At 49.3% G+C, this 16498-nt stretch overlaps 1 protein-coding gene and 1 long non-coding RNA gene across 16 annotated transcripts in view; both read left to right on the top strand.

Moving 5' to 3' along the window:
- Positions 1-10531, top strand: part of SH2B2 (SH2B adaptor protein 2) — an 83282-nt gene extending 72751 nt beyond the window's left edge. For 8 of the 15 annotated variants that reach the window (XR_011524383.1, XR_011524380.1, XR_011524381.1 and 5 more), the window contains one exon: positions 9227-10531. Coding sequence is in view for 9 of the 15 variants with exons in the window: in XM_070566384.1 (XP_070422485.1) it covers positions 9227-9364 (138 nt within the window). In the remaining 6 variants the exon portion in view is untranslated. Of the gene's footprint in view, positions 1-4760; positions 4858-9226 lie in introns of all 15 variants that reach the window. The other 7 variants (XM_070566378.1, XM_070566379.1, XM_070566380.1 and 4 more) reach the window with 3 other exon arrangements.
- A 4271-nt stretch (positions 10532-14802) lies between these two features.
- On the top strand, positions 14803-16046 carry LOC139074715 (uncharacterized). The gene is made up of 2 exons (XR_011524391.1): positions 14803-14907; positions 15819-16046. It is a non-coding gene; the product is annotated as an uncharacterized lncRNA (long non-coding RNA).
- The last annotated feature ends 452 nt before the right edge of the window (positions 16047-16498 follow it).

The raw sequence follows: 16498 nt of genomic DNA on the forward strand, positions 1-16498 counted from the left end.
TAGAGTACGTGGGCCCTATTCTTATAATTGTGAAGTTAGCACCTGTACATACTAAAAACTGATTAGTAATAATACATGGTTGTATTTGCTTCGTACCAAGTGAGCAGGATAGAGAGTGCTAGAGGAATAGCTGTCACAAAAATGGTTTGTGTGCCTTTTACCTCGCCTTCTCAGTTTCCTTCCTTATTTTTCATCTCATGAAAGAAAATCGATTTCCCAGCTGTCTGGTTGAAATGAGTAGAAACTTAATGTCGTGACGCTCAGTTGTGCCACAGGGTGGCGCTGTGCACCGCTGGGCTCTGGATGGACCGGGAAGGCAATCTCTCAAGCTTTTTGGCTCTTCTCAAAAGCTGTAAGGGGCAGCCAGCTAGGAGTTCCGCTTTGTTGTTGGAGAGGAAGTGTCCCCGCTTGCTGTCCACGCGGGTCCAGTAATTCAGTGAAGAGGCCCTGTGGTGTGGGGCTGCTGTCTGAATGACACCACGGATGGCCTTAAGCCCATGTGGATTATTAAGAAAGCCTTGGACTCCCAAAACGATGTATTCTAACACCAGTGTTTCTTATCCTGACATAGGCCTGCCGACCAAAGACACCCAGGGTGACCTTAAGGTGATTTGTTACCAGGTGTATAAGAGCAATTTCTAGCCTCAGCACCATTGCCATTTTGGGCTGGGTGATTCTGTTTTGTGAGGGTTATAGCCTGTTCATTGTAGGGTGTTTACCAGCGTCCTGGCCTCTACCCTCTAGATGCCAGTGGTCCCCTCAGTCATTGACAATCAAAAATGTCTCCAGACATTGCCGCATGTTCCCTAGTCAGAAAGGGAGACAAAATTGCCCCCAGTAAAGAATCATATCTCAGGGCCGGCCAAGTGGTTAAGTTCGTGCACTCTGCTTCGTCAGCCCAGGGTTTTGCCAGTTCAGACCTTGGTCGTGGACATGGCACTGCTCATCGGGCCATGCTGGGGTGGCGTCCCACACAGCACAACCAGAGGACCTACAACTAGAATGTACAGCAATGTGCTGGGGGCTTCGGGGAGAAGAAGAAGAAAAAAAGATTGGTAACAGATGTTAGCTCAGGTGCCAATCTTAAAAAAAAAAGAGTCATATCTCAACTGGGATCTGGTGTTCAGAAGGCACTTAATGTATGTTTCGGATTGAACTGTCTGTTTCAGTGCCAAAGTTTTATACGTACTATGTTGGAAAACTATCCATATCCATTGTGTCTTTTGAGAATAAAGGTATGATATTTTGAGAATAAATAGATGATCATTTTAGAAATTTTTGGAATATGCAAAAAACAACGTCAAAAATAAAATTATCTATAATCCTTACTAAAAATAATCACTTTAACATTTTAATGACATTTCTTTTGTTTCCATTTTAATGCATATATAAACCTATTTATATAAATACCATATTTATAGCTGTCCTCATTTTATCATATAACATTGTATTACAAATATTTTCTCATGTCTTTGCAATTCCCTAGTACAAGGAAGGATTTCTTTCTAGTCTCTCTATTTATCTGGTTAAAAAAAGTTAATATCAGTTTCAGTTACACTCAGTGGCATCTTACATAGTATTCCTGTAATCTGAATAAAATCTCAGATTCCTGGATTTTAAGATATGTGAACAGTAGTATAAGAGTAATGGGAAAAGCTCAAATATCATCATCCCAATAGATCACCTTTCTATCCATTTTCTTTTAGTCTCTCTCCATATGCACATGGCATTTGTATGTAGTTCTAATCATAATATATGAACAGTTTTCCGTTTTGCTTATTTTATTTAACATTGCAGGCATTTCCGCTCCTTCGTAATTTTTTCAGTGACTGATAATATCCGGCAGTTGATATGCTATGATCTACCTAACCCTTTCCCTTTTGTTAGACATTAGATTGATTCTAGTGTTTGTCGTCTTGAGAAGACACTTGAATGAATATTATGTACCTGGCTCCCTCCTGCCTTTCTGGGTTTTTTCCTGAAGATAAATTGCCAGCAGTGGGAATTACTCGATCACAGACTATAAAAAGATTTGCATGGGTCTTGAAATGCGTTGCCAGTTTTTTTCCAAAGGAGTAGTGTCGATTTTTACTACCATCAATCCTGGGCAATAGGGTACACTTTTATTATATCCTTGCCAGCACTGGCTTTTAAAAATTATTCCTCTTCGTGGATAAGAATGTGACTTCAGAAGAAGTTATGGTCTCACTGAGGATTCAATAAAAACCTTACAGGGGCCGGCCCGGTGGCGCAGCGGTTAAGTTCGCACGTTCCGCTTCTCGGCAGCCCGGGGTTTGCGGGTTCGGATCCCGGGTGCGGACATGGCACCACTGGGCACACCATGCTGTGGTAGGCATCCCACATATAAAGTAGAGGAACATGGGCACGGATGTTAGCTCAGGGCCAGGCTTCCTCAGCAAAAAGAGGAGGACTGGCAGTAGTTAGCTGAGGGCTAATCTTCCTCAAAAAAAAAAAACCTTACAGAGGGGGCTGGCCCCGTGGCCGAGTGGTTAAGTTTGCGCGCTCCGCTTTGGCGGCCCAGGGTTTTGTCATTTCGGGCGTGGACATGGCACTGCTCGTCAGGCCATGTTGAGGCGGCGTCCCACATGCCACAACTAAAAGGACCTGCAACTAAGATATACAACTATGTACCGGGGGAACTGGGGGAGATAAAGCAGGAAAAAAAAAAAAGATTGGCAACAGTTCTTAGCTCAAGTGCTAATCTTTAAAAAAAAAAAAAAAAAGATAACTGAAAAAAAAGAACAAAAAACAACCTTACAGAAATCTAGATCCAGATGTGGCAGGACCGCAGTACAGCCTTCGCTGTCTTCCCACCTCACCTTCCACACCACCCACCTTTGTACGGCCTCCACACTCTTTGTAGAAACAGAGAGTGGGTTGTCATCCGTTCCTCTTCTTAGATAATAACAGCAGCTAACACTTACTGAACGTTTGTGTACTAAGTGCTTTGCGGGTGTTAACTCACACAGTCCTCACAGCCCTGGGAGATAGGCGGTGGTGTTATCCCTGTTTTACAAATGAAGGACTTTAGGCGCCAAGTGGTGACAGAAGGCGCAGAGCTGCAGGGGGCCTGAGCAACTGGGCGGGATTTGATCCCAGATAGTGTGTCTCCACTGGCCCAGCGCTTACCCAAAACCTAGTCAGCAGCCCCTGCATTCCTGGCCCTCCCTGTCTGGCCCTTTCTCATCTCTCCCTCCGCCAGTTTGGCCTGGCCACTTCCTTCCGCACACCCTCTGCTCTCACTGAGCTCACACCTCTGTTCTCCCGCCTCCCTGAGCCTGCCCAGACTCTGTGCTCCTTTCTTTTTCATGCTGCCTGACTCCCCATCTTGCTGGAGAGCTTCTGCTCATCCCGCACCTTCCTCTTGCAGTGTTTTCTTTGTAAAGCCTTTCCTAACCTCCCTCCCCACCCAGCCTAACCCATCTAGCCTTTCCCTCCCCCTTGCTCCCGGAGGGTTTTGCACACACTTGGTTATAGAATCTGCTAAATCACATCCTGTGCTTATCTCTTCAGCTGTAATCTCAGTTCCATGAGGGTAGGACAGTGTCTGGTGTTTTTTTAATAAAAAAAGCTTTTTGTCTTAGCTTTACAGAAAAAATGCAAAGACAGTATAGTACAGAGAATTCCCATATACCCAGTCTTCCCTATTAATATCTTAAGTTAATATGGTTCATTTGTCACAATTAATGAGTCACTATCGATACATGTATTAGCTAAAGTCCATACTTTCTTGAGATTTCCTTAGTTTTGACCTAATGTCTTTTTCTTATTCCAGAATTCCAACCAGGATATCACATTACATTTAATCATCATGTCTCCTTGGGTTCCTGTTGGCTATGACAGTTTCTGAGGCTTTGCTTGTTTTTGATGACCTTGAGAGTTTTGAGGGTCAGGTGTTCTGTAGAATGTCCCTCAGTTGGGATTTGTCTGATGTTTTCCTCATGATTAGACTAGTGGTATTGATTCTTGGAAGGAAGACCACAGAAATAAAGTCCCATTCTTTATCACATCCTGTCAAGGCTGTATACTGTCACGATGACTCGTTACTGTTGATGTTGACCTTGTCACCTGGCTGAGGCTGTGCTTGTCAGGATTCTCGACTGTAAATTTACTCTTCTTTCCCCCTTCCTACACGGTCCTCTTTGGAAGGAAGTCACTGTGTGCAGCCCACATTTAAAGAGTAGGGGTTTATGCACCCCCTCCGTGAGAGCAGAGTAGCCACATAAATTATTTGAAATTCTTCTGCACAGATTTGTCTCTTCTTCCCTGTTTGTTTATATACATCACTATGGACTCGTGGATATTTATTTTATGCTTCAGGCTTAATCCTGTTTGTCTTTTATTGCTCAGATTGCTCCAGCTTTGGCCATTGGGAGCTCTTTCATTTGGCACCTGTGTCCCTTTTGCACATTCTCATCATTATGGGCTTTGGGGTTTTGTTTTGTTTTGTTTCTTTTTTCTTTGTTTAGCACGTCCTTACTTTCTGGCATTACAAGATATTCCAGACTTATCTTGTATATTTCCTGCCGAAACCTAGAATCAGCCATTTCTCCGAGGAGTCCTGGCATTAGAGATCAAGATCTGGGAGCCAGGTGTGCACTTTGCTACTGGGGTGGTTGTTTTTAGCCCCTCTTAACTGCAAAGCAAGAAAATATGTATGTGTATACTAACCAGTGTATATACACATATCTACAGATACTCGAGTATGTGTGTAACCATCTGTGTCTATTTATATTAAGCTAAACATGAGTTACTGATGTCTGCGACTCTACTCCCTTGCCATATGGATCATTCTAGCCGCCTCAACTTGTTTGCCTGTAACCTCCCACTCAAACAGTGAGTAACCTGGCTCCCACCATCCACCATCCGTTTATTTAATTGGTCAGTTCCAGGATACGTGGATAATGGTTTCAGAATTGTTAACCTGTTGCCTTTGGGAAACAACTTTATCAGCTAGAGTACAGTTCCTTTTGCATTGAGTTTTACAGATTCCACTATTTCCAGAATTACTTAGGTCGGCACCTTTCCCCCACTGCCTTCACAGAGGTGGTTTCATCCATTTGTAATACAGTTGGATTCATATGTCACCTTTTGCATTCCATCCTGGGATCCTTGACATCCTAAATGATTTTTTAAATTTGCCTACATTAAGGTTTATTCTTTGTGCCGTAAAGTTCTGTGAGTTTTGACAAATGCATGGTATCATGTACCCACCATTAGAATATTATACAGGATAGTCTCACCACCTTTACAAACAATCCGCTGTGCTTCACCTGTTCGGCCTCCTCCTCACCCCAGTCCCCGGCAGCCACTGGTCCGTCGACCATCTCTACAGTGTTGCCTCTCCCAGAGTGTCATATGGTTGGAATCATGCAATATGGAGCCTTTTCACACTGGCTTCTTTCACTTAGCAAAATGCATTTTAGGTTCCTCCATGTCTTTGTGTGGCTTTATACCACCTTCCTTTTTATCGTGGAATAGTATCCCGTCGTATGGATGTACCGCAGTTGTTTATCCGTTCACCTATGGAAGGACATCTTGGTTGCATCCAGTTTTTGGTGATTGTGAATAAAGCTGCTACAAACATTTATGGGAAAGTTTTTGTGTGGATATCAGTTTTCAGATCAGTTGAGTATATATCTAGGAGGGTGATTGCTGGATCATATGATAAGAGTGTGTTCAGGGGCCGGCCCGGTGGTGCAGCGGTTAAGTACACACATTCAGCTTCGGCGGCCCGGGGCTCACCAGTTCAGATCCCGGGTGCGGACATGGCACTGCTTGGTAAAAGCCATGCTGTGGTAGGCGTCCGACGTATAAAGTAGAGGAAGATGGGCACGGATGTTAGCTCAGGGCCAGGCTTCCTCAGCAAAAAGAGGAGGATTGGCAGCAGATGGTAGCTCAGGGCTAATCTTCCTTAAAAAAAAAAAAAAAAAAGAGGGGCTGGCCCCGTGGCCGAGTGGTTAAGTTCGCGCGCTCCGCTGCAGGCGGCCCAGTGTTTCGTCGGTTCAAATCCTGGGCGCGGACATGGCACTGCTCATCAGACCACGCTGAGGCAGCGTCCCACATGCCACAACTAGAAGAACCCACAACGAAGAATACACAACTATGTACCGAGGGGGCTTTGGGGAGAAAAAGGAAAAAATAAAAAAATCTTTAAAAAAAAAAAAAAAATACATCCTTTAAAAAAAAAAAAAAAAAAAAAGAAAGTGTGTTCAGCTTTGTAAGAAACTGCCAAACTGTCTTCCAAAGTGGCTGCACCATTTTGCATTCCTTTCAGCAATGAATGAGAGTTCCTTGTTGCTCCACATCCTTGTCAGCAATTGGTATTGTCAATTTTTAAAATTTTAGCCATTCTAATATGTGTGTTGTGGTATCTCGTTGTTTTGATTTGTGTGTGATAGCATCTTTTTAATTCTGTGTCCTCAGCATTAAGCAGAGTAGTAATAAGCACTTTATTATTTATTTATTATGTTGAAAGAATGAACGGGTGAGATAATTTTGTCGAATTACGAAATGACTTGAATGTGCGCCAGATTCCTAGGCTTCTCCTCTTTGAGAGTGATACTTCTAAGCCCTGGTGGCTTGTTTCCACACACAGGAATCAGCTGTGTTTACTGTTAGGCGAGGTACTACATTTTCAGGGGCTCATCAATCCCAAGGAATGCGCGGAGCCCTCCTGTTCCTCAGCCCCTCAGGCATCTAAAGCACAGCTTTCCACAAACATCCGGTCAGTCAGGGTTGCACTGTTTCTTTAAGATCAGAATTACAGATCGCACCCTAGGCTCTGTCCTGCTGGGTTTAGACCTTTGTGGGTGTGGCTGGTTCTTAGAAAGGCTCAAGGCAGACAGACCAGGACTAAGTTACAGGACACAGCAGAAGTAACCAGCAGCTTCAGCCTTGGCAGACCAGGTTCCAGAGCAGAGCTGCCCAGCTGGTGTGTGGGGAACGGCTACAAGTGGCAGAGCCCTAATCCCCTGGGCCTTCAGGGTGGAGACTGCATGCCCAAGGCCTTCGACCAGGTGCCCCAGGGGCCCCAGAATGTCCTTTTCCACGCATGTCTCGACATGAGGGAGCTTTGGAAATGCTGCCCCAGGAGTCCAGGGAGCTCAGAGCTAGGCTTTAGATCCATCTCCAGCTTCTCACTCAATCTCTGCATAGCAGGCTTTTTCGCTTTTTTATTGCGGTAAATACACGTAACATAAAATGGACCATCTTAACTGGTTTTTAAGTGTGCAGTTGAGTGGTGTTAAATACATTCACGTTGTTGTGCAGCCGTCACCATCATCCATCCTCATAACCCTTTTCATCTTGTAAAACAGAAGCTATGCCTATTAGACACTAACTCCCCATTCTTCCCTCCCCCCAGCCCCCGGCAGCCTCCGCTCTACCCTCTGTCTCCATGAATTTGACTGTTCTAAGTACCTCGTGTAAGAGGAATTCTAGAGTATTTGTCTTTCTGTGACTGGCCTATTTCACTTAGCGTACTGTCCTCAGGGTTCGTCCATGTTGTAGCACGTATCAGAATGTTCTTCCTTTTTAAGGCTGAATCACATTCCATTGTGTGTCTGTCCGTGCAGTGTGCTCACCTCACTCCTGCCTCCACCTTGTCTTTCTTTTGCCTCAGTCTGCTTTTCATTTCTGCAGGCAAGGTAGGCAGAGACCTAGAGTCAGCTACTCCAGATTTGAATCCTAGGTCCTTGTTTTACTGATCATGAGACCTTGAGTAGCAAATTATTTAACCTCTCTGAGCTTTATTCCTCACCTATAAAATGGATTGCCTCCTAGGCTGTTGTTAGAATTAAACAATGTATGTAAAGGTTTACCCAGTGCCTGGCACATAGTAGGTCTTCAACGAATAGTAGCTATTGAAACATGCTCACCGTTTGTACTTTTGAAATTTCTCGTTCCTTGACATGAGATTGAGGAGAAGGAGGAATACCCTGCATTAATTAAATTAACCTTTGAGGTTGTTTCAGCCCATGGCCATGAGCGCTCTTCAGTGTCCCCTCCTGGGGTGTGAGGGTGAATTTTAGCCTGTGCTGTGCCTTGGGTGTCCCGGGGCCTCCCACCTGAAGCTCTTTGTCTGACCCTGTGATGACAGCAGTAGCGAAGCTCTGGGTGCCTGTGGGCTCTGGAGTGCTGGAGTGAATTCCGGCCTGTCTGCAGGGAGGAGGCCCATTGGCAGGCCCAGGTGAGCCCACCGTGCCTGCTGGTGGCCACAGGAGTGGACTGTGAGCTGGAGGGCCTGTCTGCCTCTCTGGGCTCTGGCTCTGCCCTGTTCCAGCTCTCGCCCACTGCCCTGCTCCCGAGAGGAGGGGAAGGGGAGGCGGGGTTGGGAGCAGGTTGTCTTTGTGCTCTGCTTCTGGCTGGCTCAGCTGCACTGTGGGTACTGGCAGTCAGGCCAGGGGAATACTGGAATTCAGAGCTGCATGTAGAGTGCAGAGAGAAGGCTTCTGGGTCTGTGGGAAGAGCTGGCAAGGTGGCATATCTGTGGTGGGCAGAGCCCTCTGCTATGCAGTTTTTGAAAATCCTTTTGCAGACTGCGGTGAGAGCTTGAGGCGCCAGCAGGAGTGTTGTCAGCCCAGCGTTAAATGTTAAAGGGCTGGCTGGGGAACGTCGCCTTGCCAAGGTGACAGACATTGGTGGTAATGGTGGCCATAGAAAAAGCACTGAGGCCCAATTTATGGGGTTCTTTTTTTTTTTTTTTTTTTTTTGAGGAAGATTAGCCCTGAGCTAACTGCTGCCAATCCTCCTCTTTTTGCTGAGGAAGAGTGGCCCTGAGCTAATAACCATGCCCATCTTCCTCCACTTTATATGTGGGATGCCTACCACAGCATGGCTTGCCAAACGGTGCCATGTCCGCACCCAGGATCCAAACCCGCAAACCCCGGGCTGCCGAAGCAGAACGTGCGCAGTTAACCACTGCGCCACCGGGCCGGCCCCTATGGGGTTCTTGTGTGTGCTTTGGGACCTTTTTATAAGGATGAGATCCACCCACTAGCAGTGGTGGGTCAGTTTTGTGACTGACCCGTTATACGCAAGGAGTGGCACTGGGGACTGATGGACGTGAGGACCTCCTCTGGCTCTTCGCTGTCCTGTCCGGAAACAGCTAGTTCTTAATTTTCCCTCTCCTCCTGTTTGAAAGTGCCCCTTGATTCTCCAAGTGAGTTTGTACGTCTCTAATCCAAATGTCTTGTGATTCCAGGATCCAGTCAGTCCCAGGAGCAGCCGTCCAGCAGCTCTGAGGAGGCGTCTGGAACAGAGGAGGAGGAGGAGCCCAGCTTCATCATGGGGCGGTGACGACGTGTGCCACAGCGGCTGTCTGGAGCCTGGCACACCGTGACCACGGCTTCAGAAAACCCTCCGCACGACTGAGGGGAGGGCGCTGTTTCAGCTCAGTTTCCCTCCCAAGGCCTCACTGGGTAGAAGCACGTGGGCACCCGTGCTGGCTGCTCCCAGTGCCCGTGTGGGCAGGACTCAGAGCCTGTGGGACAGATGACGGGCTCCTGGACGCTCAAGCGCACTGCCAAGCAGCATTCGTTAATGTTCCCACTGGAAGGGGGAGATGTATAGCCCTCTGCCCCTGCTTCCTGTGCTCCCGTATTTGGACAGTGACGAGTTTGGGGCTGGTTTCTGTGAAAGGAATGTTTATTTAGTAAAGAACAGAAAAAGTTTGTTTTGTTCAGGCCTGTGTGACATCAGTTACAGAAGCTGTAGACAAGGCTGTGAAATGACTTGATAGGGATGGGGCCTCGAGATTTCCTATTACATGGGCCTGGTCCCAGACTCATGAGGGAAGTGGCCTTGGCCCTGGGGCTGACTCTCACTGCAGGGCGTCCTGCAGCTGAGAGCACAGACTGCACCCCCAAATACGTGCTCCTGCCCAGCAGCTCCCAGTACACAAGTGCATACTGGGAAGCCCCAGGCATGCACAAAGGGAGGTATGGGCCTGACCAGCGGGGCTGAGCCATAAGAAGCCTTGATGTGTGAAAGGAGTTTGGGGAAAACAGCTGGAGACTACAAAACAGGTAGAAAATCTAGTCTGGGCTGAAACAGAGTAGAGGGCATGGGGAACCCTGGCTGAACTGGAAGGGACGGGGACGGACTGGCCAAAAGCTGCATTTTCATCCTAAAATCAGAGGGGATCTGAACAGAAAATGGGAGGTGACCAAGGGCAACCTTTCAGACCAACAGGAGGGACAGAGTTGGTTCCTCATTAGAGCCGTTGCTCACTTTTTGGATTATTTATCTCCAAGTTTCTGAGTACATTTTGTGCCTTTTGTGGAATTTGATCGGATTAAAGACATAACGGTTTTGAGTGAAGGGAAACTAAGAAACATTCTACTTTTTCCTTCACTTGGGCTGTGTTGATTTCCCTGGCTCGCCCTGAGCCACGTGGCATCTGGCCTAGCTGCTGTCCCTTCAACCGTTCAAGTCACAGGAATTTGTCTTTCCCAGGAAGGTGCAGTGGAAAGTCAGCCCTAATAAATGAGTGCACTCCCTGGCCGGACATTTTGAAACCCTTGTTTCTCTGTCAGGGCCTGGCTGCATGTTGTGTGTTTTGTTCTCCTGTCTTTGAACTGTTGGTTTCCTTATCTGCCTCCAAAACGTGTGTCCCGACTCTTGCTTTGAGTCTGCGGCCTGGATCTCCTGGGTGTTGTCTTGCACTGGGGGCTGTGGAGGGGGCCAGAGCTTGGAGCCTGAAGGCCTGGGTTTGAGTCCTGCCCCCTCCTCTGCTGCGATGGGGACTCCGGGCCAGTCACTTCCTGCTTCTGCCCAGTGCCCCTGGCCAGGAGCTGAGGGAAACACCCCAGCAGGTGTGTGTGGCCTGATGGGCAGATGGCTAAGTAAACAGGATGCCTGGTGGATGTGTGTGTTTTACACCTTTACCAGAGCTCAGAAAATGATGTTTACCTAGTAGATGACCTGCAGCCATTTCTGACCGTTCTTAAGGGGTCATCAGTACCTTCTGTTGAGGGACTCTAGGTCTTTGTTCTTCAAGGTAGTGTTTATTTGGGAAAGGGGAGCAATTAGCTGTCATCAGTGAAAAAGGAGTGGGTGGTACTGGGCCCGCCCCCACTCAGAAAAGCCATGACTGGGGAGAATTGTTAAGTAATGCCCTTGTCGATTGGTGCATGGGCGGGGAGGAGTCTGGAATTGAACAGAAAAGGTGCACATAACTTGATTGTCTCAGGAAGCCTCATGTATAAGCATTCTGAGACACCAGACAAGTTAGGCCTACACTCACTCACCAAACTTCTGTGATCACTTCATGTGACAGCCCTGTGCCAGGCCTAGTTATTTGTATTAGAATACTCTTTGTAGGGGCAGCCCTGTAGCATAGTGGTTAAGTTTGGCACATTCTGCTTCAGTGGCCCTGGTTCTCAGGTTCAGATCCTGGGCGCAGACCTACACTGCTTGTCAGCCATGCTGTGGCAGCAACCCACATATAAAGTAGAGTAAGATTGGCACAGATATTAGCTCAGGGCTAATCTTCCTCAGCAAAAAGAAAAAAAGAATACTCTTTGCCCTTCAATTAGATATCTCATAGGGATTTATCAAACACAATTTCTAAACAGAAAGGTCTGGAAACTTGCCCAAGTCACTCAACAAGAAAGTGGTAGAGGTGGCCTTTGAACCCAAGCAGTGTGACTCCAGAAGCCATCATCTTAGCCCTCACCATAGCACTGTGCTGCTCTGAGGGTAAAGCTGTGTGGAGCCCACACCTGGCGGGGAGGAGGGTCCAGGTACTGCTCTCCAAACCTGGGGGGAGGGGGTGCTGCTCTTCCTGTGCCAGGGCTGGGGGCTGAAGACCCCTCCTTTGATAAGCCCCCTGGGGCGAATGTGTGCGCGCATAATGATGGAATAGTTCATCATAATATGTAAGGATTTTATAGTGGTCATTTGCAGACGTGCACAGAGTAGCAAAAACTCTGAGTTGCCTGATCCCCATTCCCAGCTGAGGTCAAACAAGGCAGTACTCTGCCTTCTTGCTTCAGCTCAGACTTGTCTATCATAATGACAGGTTTTTTGCACTATTTTGCAGGTAAGTGTCTGCAGGAGCAGGGAGAAAGCACAGCTTCAGGCCAACCCTTGTGCCCACCACACCACCCACCGGCTCAGGGCCTCGGAGCCAGTGCAGAGCGCCCCCGCCCAGCACCCTGGAGCTGCAGGCCCTCCCAGCGGCAAGCAGCTCTGGTGTCTCCCCTCGTCCCCATATTCCCCCACAACTCCCACCCCATTCACCTGTTGCCCCTCTCCACAGACTCCCCAGAAGTTCTGCTTGCTGCCACCGCCTCGCTCTCCTCGCTCTCCTCCCTCCGCAAGCTTTCATCCCCGTCACTGCACTGGGACCCCGGGCTTGCCCAGTCCAGGCCCTTGGTGGCGCTCTATAGTTTCCAAGCTCTTCCTGGCCTTCCTGACAGTCCTGCCTCCTGCCCTTCTGTCTGCCTTGCCCATGCCCGCTTCCATGCTGCTCTAACTCAATGTTGGGGTGACCCAGAGTGCTGTCTTCTGTTGTCAACCCTCAGGCCTCAGGAGATCTTACCTAACCCGTGGCTGTAAATCCCTTCCTCACTGGTGTCTTCCGAGTTTGTGGCTTCACCTTCCCTTTGAAGCCCCAGGCTCCCGTCCAGCGGCCGACCCGACGTCTCCCCATGGATATCTGCTGGGCACCTTGAGCTCAGTATATGAAAAGCTTGGTTTTACCCCTAAACACCTTCCTCCTCTGCCTTCCTGCCTTGGTAAATAGCACCACATCCACGATTGCTCGAGCGCCGAACCCAGGACTCAGCGGCATCCTCGGGCCCTCTTGTCTCACCCCCTGCCTGCATCCATCCATCAGCAGATCCTGGACCTGCTCAGTCATCGTCTCTACCCCGTTCACCCCAGTCCACACCACCAGCATCTCTCGCTTGGATGGATGCTGTGGCCTCTTTGTATTCATGCCCCTCCCCTCAAAAGAAGTCTCTTCTCCACGCAGCAGCCAGCAGAACCAGATCTTCTCGCCCCCTGTGTTAAGTGCCAGTAGTTCCCTCACACTGTGAACAGGGCCTCCAGGCCTGCTCTCCAGCCCCTGCCTGCTTCTCTCGTGCCCACTACCCTCATCCTGCTCCCGGCGTCCCTGGAAGCTGTTCCTGCCTCGGTCTTTTCCCTCCATCAGCCTCAGCTTCCCTCCAGCCCACGACCACACTTCTGTTTCATGTTCTCCCTTGGCACCCATCACTTGTTTTCTCTCTGCACCCTGCCACACCAGCACCCCCACACCCCAGGCTCTCCTCTGAGCCCTGTGAGAGCGAGGACCTGCCTGTCCTGTTCTTTGCTGCACCCCTAGTGCTAGCACAGTGATTGGGACATCATGGGTGTTCAGGTGTCAGGTCAGTGACTGAGCAAATCTCAGTGACTGAAAGCCAGCAGGGAGGTCGTTGACCCTGAGAAACGGTGTCGGCGGGAAGAACCGGAGGTAGATGTACACAGTTAGCTGTGTGCTGGAGGCTGCTGACGGGGTGCCCAAGCGCAGCAGCCCCAGCAGAGGAGCCTGCTAAGAGATCCAGACTCCCCGGCCACACCCCAGAGACTCCGAGTCACCGCACTGCAGGCCCCAAGTAGGCACAGAGACAGGCACCCCGGGAGACTGTCCTGCGGAGCCGCTTCCCATACCTTGAGAAACATTGGTTTGGAGCATACTAAGTATCATTAACTATTTTACATTTACTTCCCTGTTTTCAACGTTTATCTTCTTGGAAAAAACAAAAACTAGTGAGTTAAAGGAGTGATGTTCTATTGACTTTTGGAAATAGGAATATAACTAAATCCAGTTTCTAGGCTGAATGGGAGGGGTGCTGGGTGGAAACTGTTTCCTTTGCCATCTTTGTGGGAAACATGCATCTCTCCTCCTCCCCCCCTTTGGAAGTGAATTTATGTTGACTCTTTGGCTTACTTGATAAAGTGAGCTATGATGCCCATGTATTAACATACTTAATAAGGAGAGCATCCTTAGAAATTAAACTGGGTCACATCCTGAGGCAGTCTTCAGTGTTATTATTCCATAGAATGTGGCGAATGTTTCTTGAGCACTCCGAAGTGCTAAATGCAGCGGATTCCTAAGTGCACTTTGCTGGGCATCAGGGATGGTGCTGAGCAAGATGCAGTCCTTGCCTTCAAGGAGCTCCAAATCCGATCAGGGACACACACAAGGAAAAGGTCACTGTGGTCGGGTGGGTGTAGCACAGGGTGTCGTGTGGGCCTGTGACCCAGGCCTGCGGGACGAGCTCCTGGGTAGCACAGTAATGCAGCTGTGCTAAGAGAGCAAGCCCGAGGAGGGAGGGGACGCCTAGCCTGGGCCTCTAAATCACCATGTGAAGGAGACTGCAGTGATCTAAGGCTGCAGGGAAAGTGAAGGGCTGGAGGGGGAAGGGGGAGAAATGGCGGGGGGGGGGGGGGTGCAGTTCTCTGCAGTGTGGAGAGCAGACTGGAAGGGTCAGGTGGAAGGCTCTTGCAGTAAGTAATGCAGAACAGAAGTGATGATGGCCCGCATTAGTGTAGACACCAGTGGGGACAGGCAGAAATCAGGGAGATGCCAGAGACATTTAGGCAGGAGAGTTCACAGGACCCGAGGGGGAGAGGGGAGTCAGGAATGACACCAGATCTATACTGTCATCAGCTGGGTGGATGGTGGAACAGGTATGTGAGGGAAGTGACTTGGGGCAGGTGACCCAGGAGGTGGAGCAGGTATGTGAGGGAAAGGTGAGGAATTCGGCTGTGGGCATGCAGAGGTTGGGGGCCTGTGGGACACGCCCTGCCAGCCTGGGGAGAGATCAGGGCTGGAGGTGTGACTGGAGAGTCATGGGACTCTGTGAAACAAGGGGAGTGGGGAGACCAGTCAGGGTGAGTATAGAGATGGGGGCCCAGACAGAAGCCTGAGAAACACCCATATCCAGGGGACAGACAGCAGAGGAGGAGCCAGCACAGGGGGGAAAAGAGTCAGGTGGGGTCACAGGAGCAAGGAAGGAGTGTGTCCAGATGGAAGGAAGGGTACCCACTGACAGACAAGGCAGCAGCCGAAATATCCTCTGGCTTTAGCAACACAATGTCGGTGGGCTGCAAAGGGCTGGGGAGGACCTGAAGCAAGTGACGACAGCTCTCCTGAGATGTCTGGCGTGACGGAGGGAAAGGTGGTGGCAGGAGAGGTTGGAAGGGGTCGGGCCGAAGAGGAGAGGAGGCAGAGCGGGAGAAAAGAGAGTCAAGGAAGAGAGGTGGGGGGTTGAGAACTGAGTGAGAAACAAGAGGTCCGAAAGTGGGATATTCGAATTCAAAATTTCACAGAGGGCAAGGTCAAGCAGCTAGGGCAATAGCTCAGCCTGCAGCCGACATCCCAGCTGGCTGGCTGTACTTGTGTGCCTGCACCTGAACCCCCTTCTCTGGGTAACTCCCACTCCATTACCTGTGCCCCGAGGAGCTCTCCAGCTATTAGTATTGTGATCCGTAGAGCTCTCTCCTTCCAACATGGTGCCGTCCCCTTCCTGAATCTTCTAGAGGGGAAAAGCCACTTTCCGTGTTTGGTTAGGAAACTTGCTCTGAGGAGCACTGGTAATGGGACTTGCTGTGCTTTTGTGCAGGCACGCTGGACGAATGTGCTGGGGGTGGGGGCGTGCCTAACCGGCAGAGGAAGTTTTCCCAGGGAGGGGCAGTCAGGCTGCAAGGGTGGGAACTCAAGCCAGCGGAGGCTGTTGCTGAAAAAATGTTTATCTATGATGCAACTACTCTAGTCTACAAAGTGCTTTCTTCCTGTCCTACAGGTCATTTCACCAAGAGCTGGAGGTTTCAAAGCCACACACTATGACTGCTTTTTGAGGACTTTGCCCCCGGAATTCAAATGATCCCTTTCCCATAGCCAGCCATGGTGGGGAGGGAGGGGCCAGTAATGAGACCCCAGGATTTGATAGGGCAGTGACCAAGGAGAAAGTGGCTTAGTCTGTTTTTAAGTGTCCTCCTGGATTAAAAGGTATCATTCGGGCTCTCAGCAATGGCTTCTAAAATGAGTCTTTAAGTATAAATGCATTTGGCCTGGCATCTGTAACATCTACTCTTCCAGTTGTCAGAAAACTCAGACTGGCTGACACGAGTGGAATTTTTCTTTCGTTTGGATAAATGTGTCACAGTCCAGTGCTGTTGTGACAGATGGAGAACTCCTATGTAGGCCACACAGGAAGGACTCTGAGGGCCCGTCTGGCACGGCAGGTTGATATGAACCCATCTCACCTCTTAGTGAATTACTCATGTGCACTTCCTGAAAAGCACGTTCCTGTCTGAACATCTCGGTGGTAAAACCGGAGAGTTCGCTATTCCGGGTGAGCGGTTCTCTGCAGGAGCGAATGGAAAGGGGCCGGGGCGCCGCAGAAACGCTTTCTCCCCCAGGTGCTCTGCCGACCCAGAACACAGAACAGCTCTGGGCGCGCGTCTACCCGGTGTCGAGAGT

This window comes from Equus przewalskii, chromosome 12 (assembly GCF_037783145.1).
Source record: "Equus przewalskii isolate Varuska chromosome 12, EquPr2, whole genome shotgun sequence".
Lineage (NCBI taxonomy): Eukaryota > Metazoa > Chordata > Mammalia > Perissodactyla > Equidae > Equus > Equus przewalskii.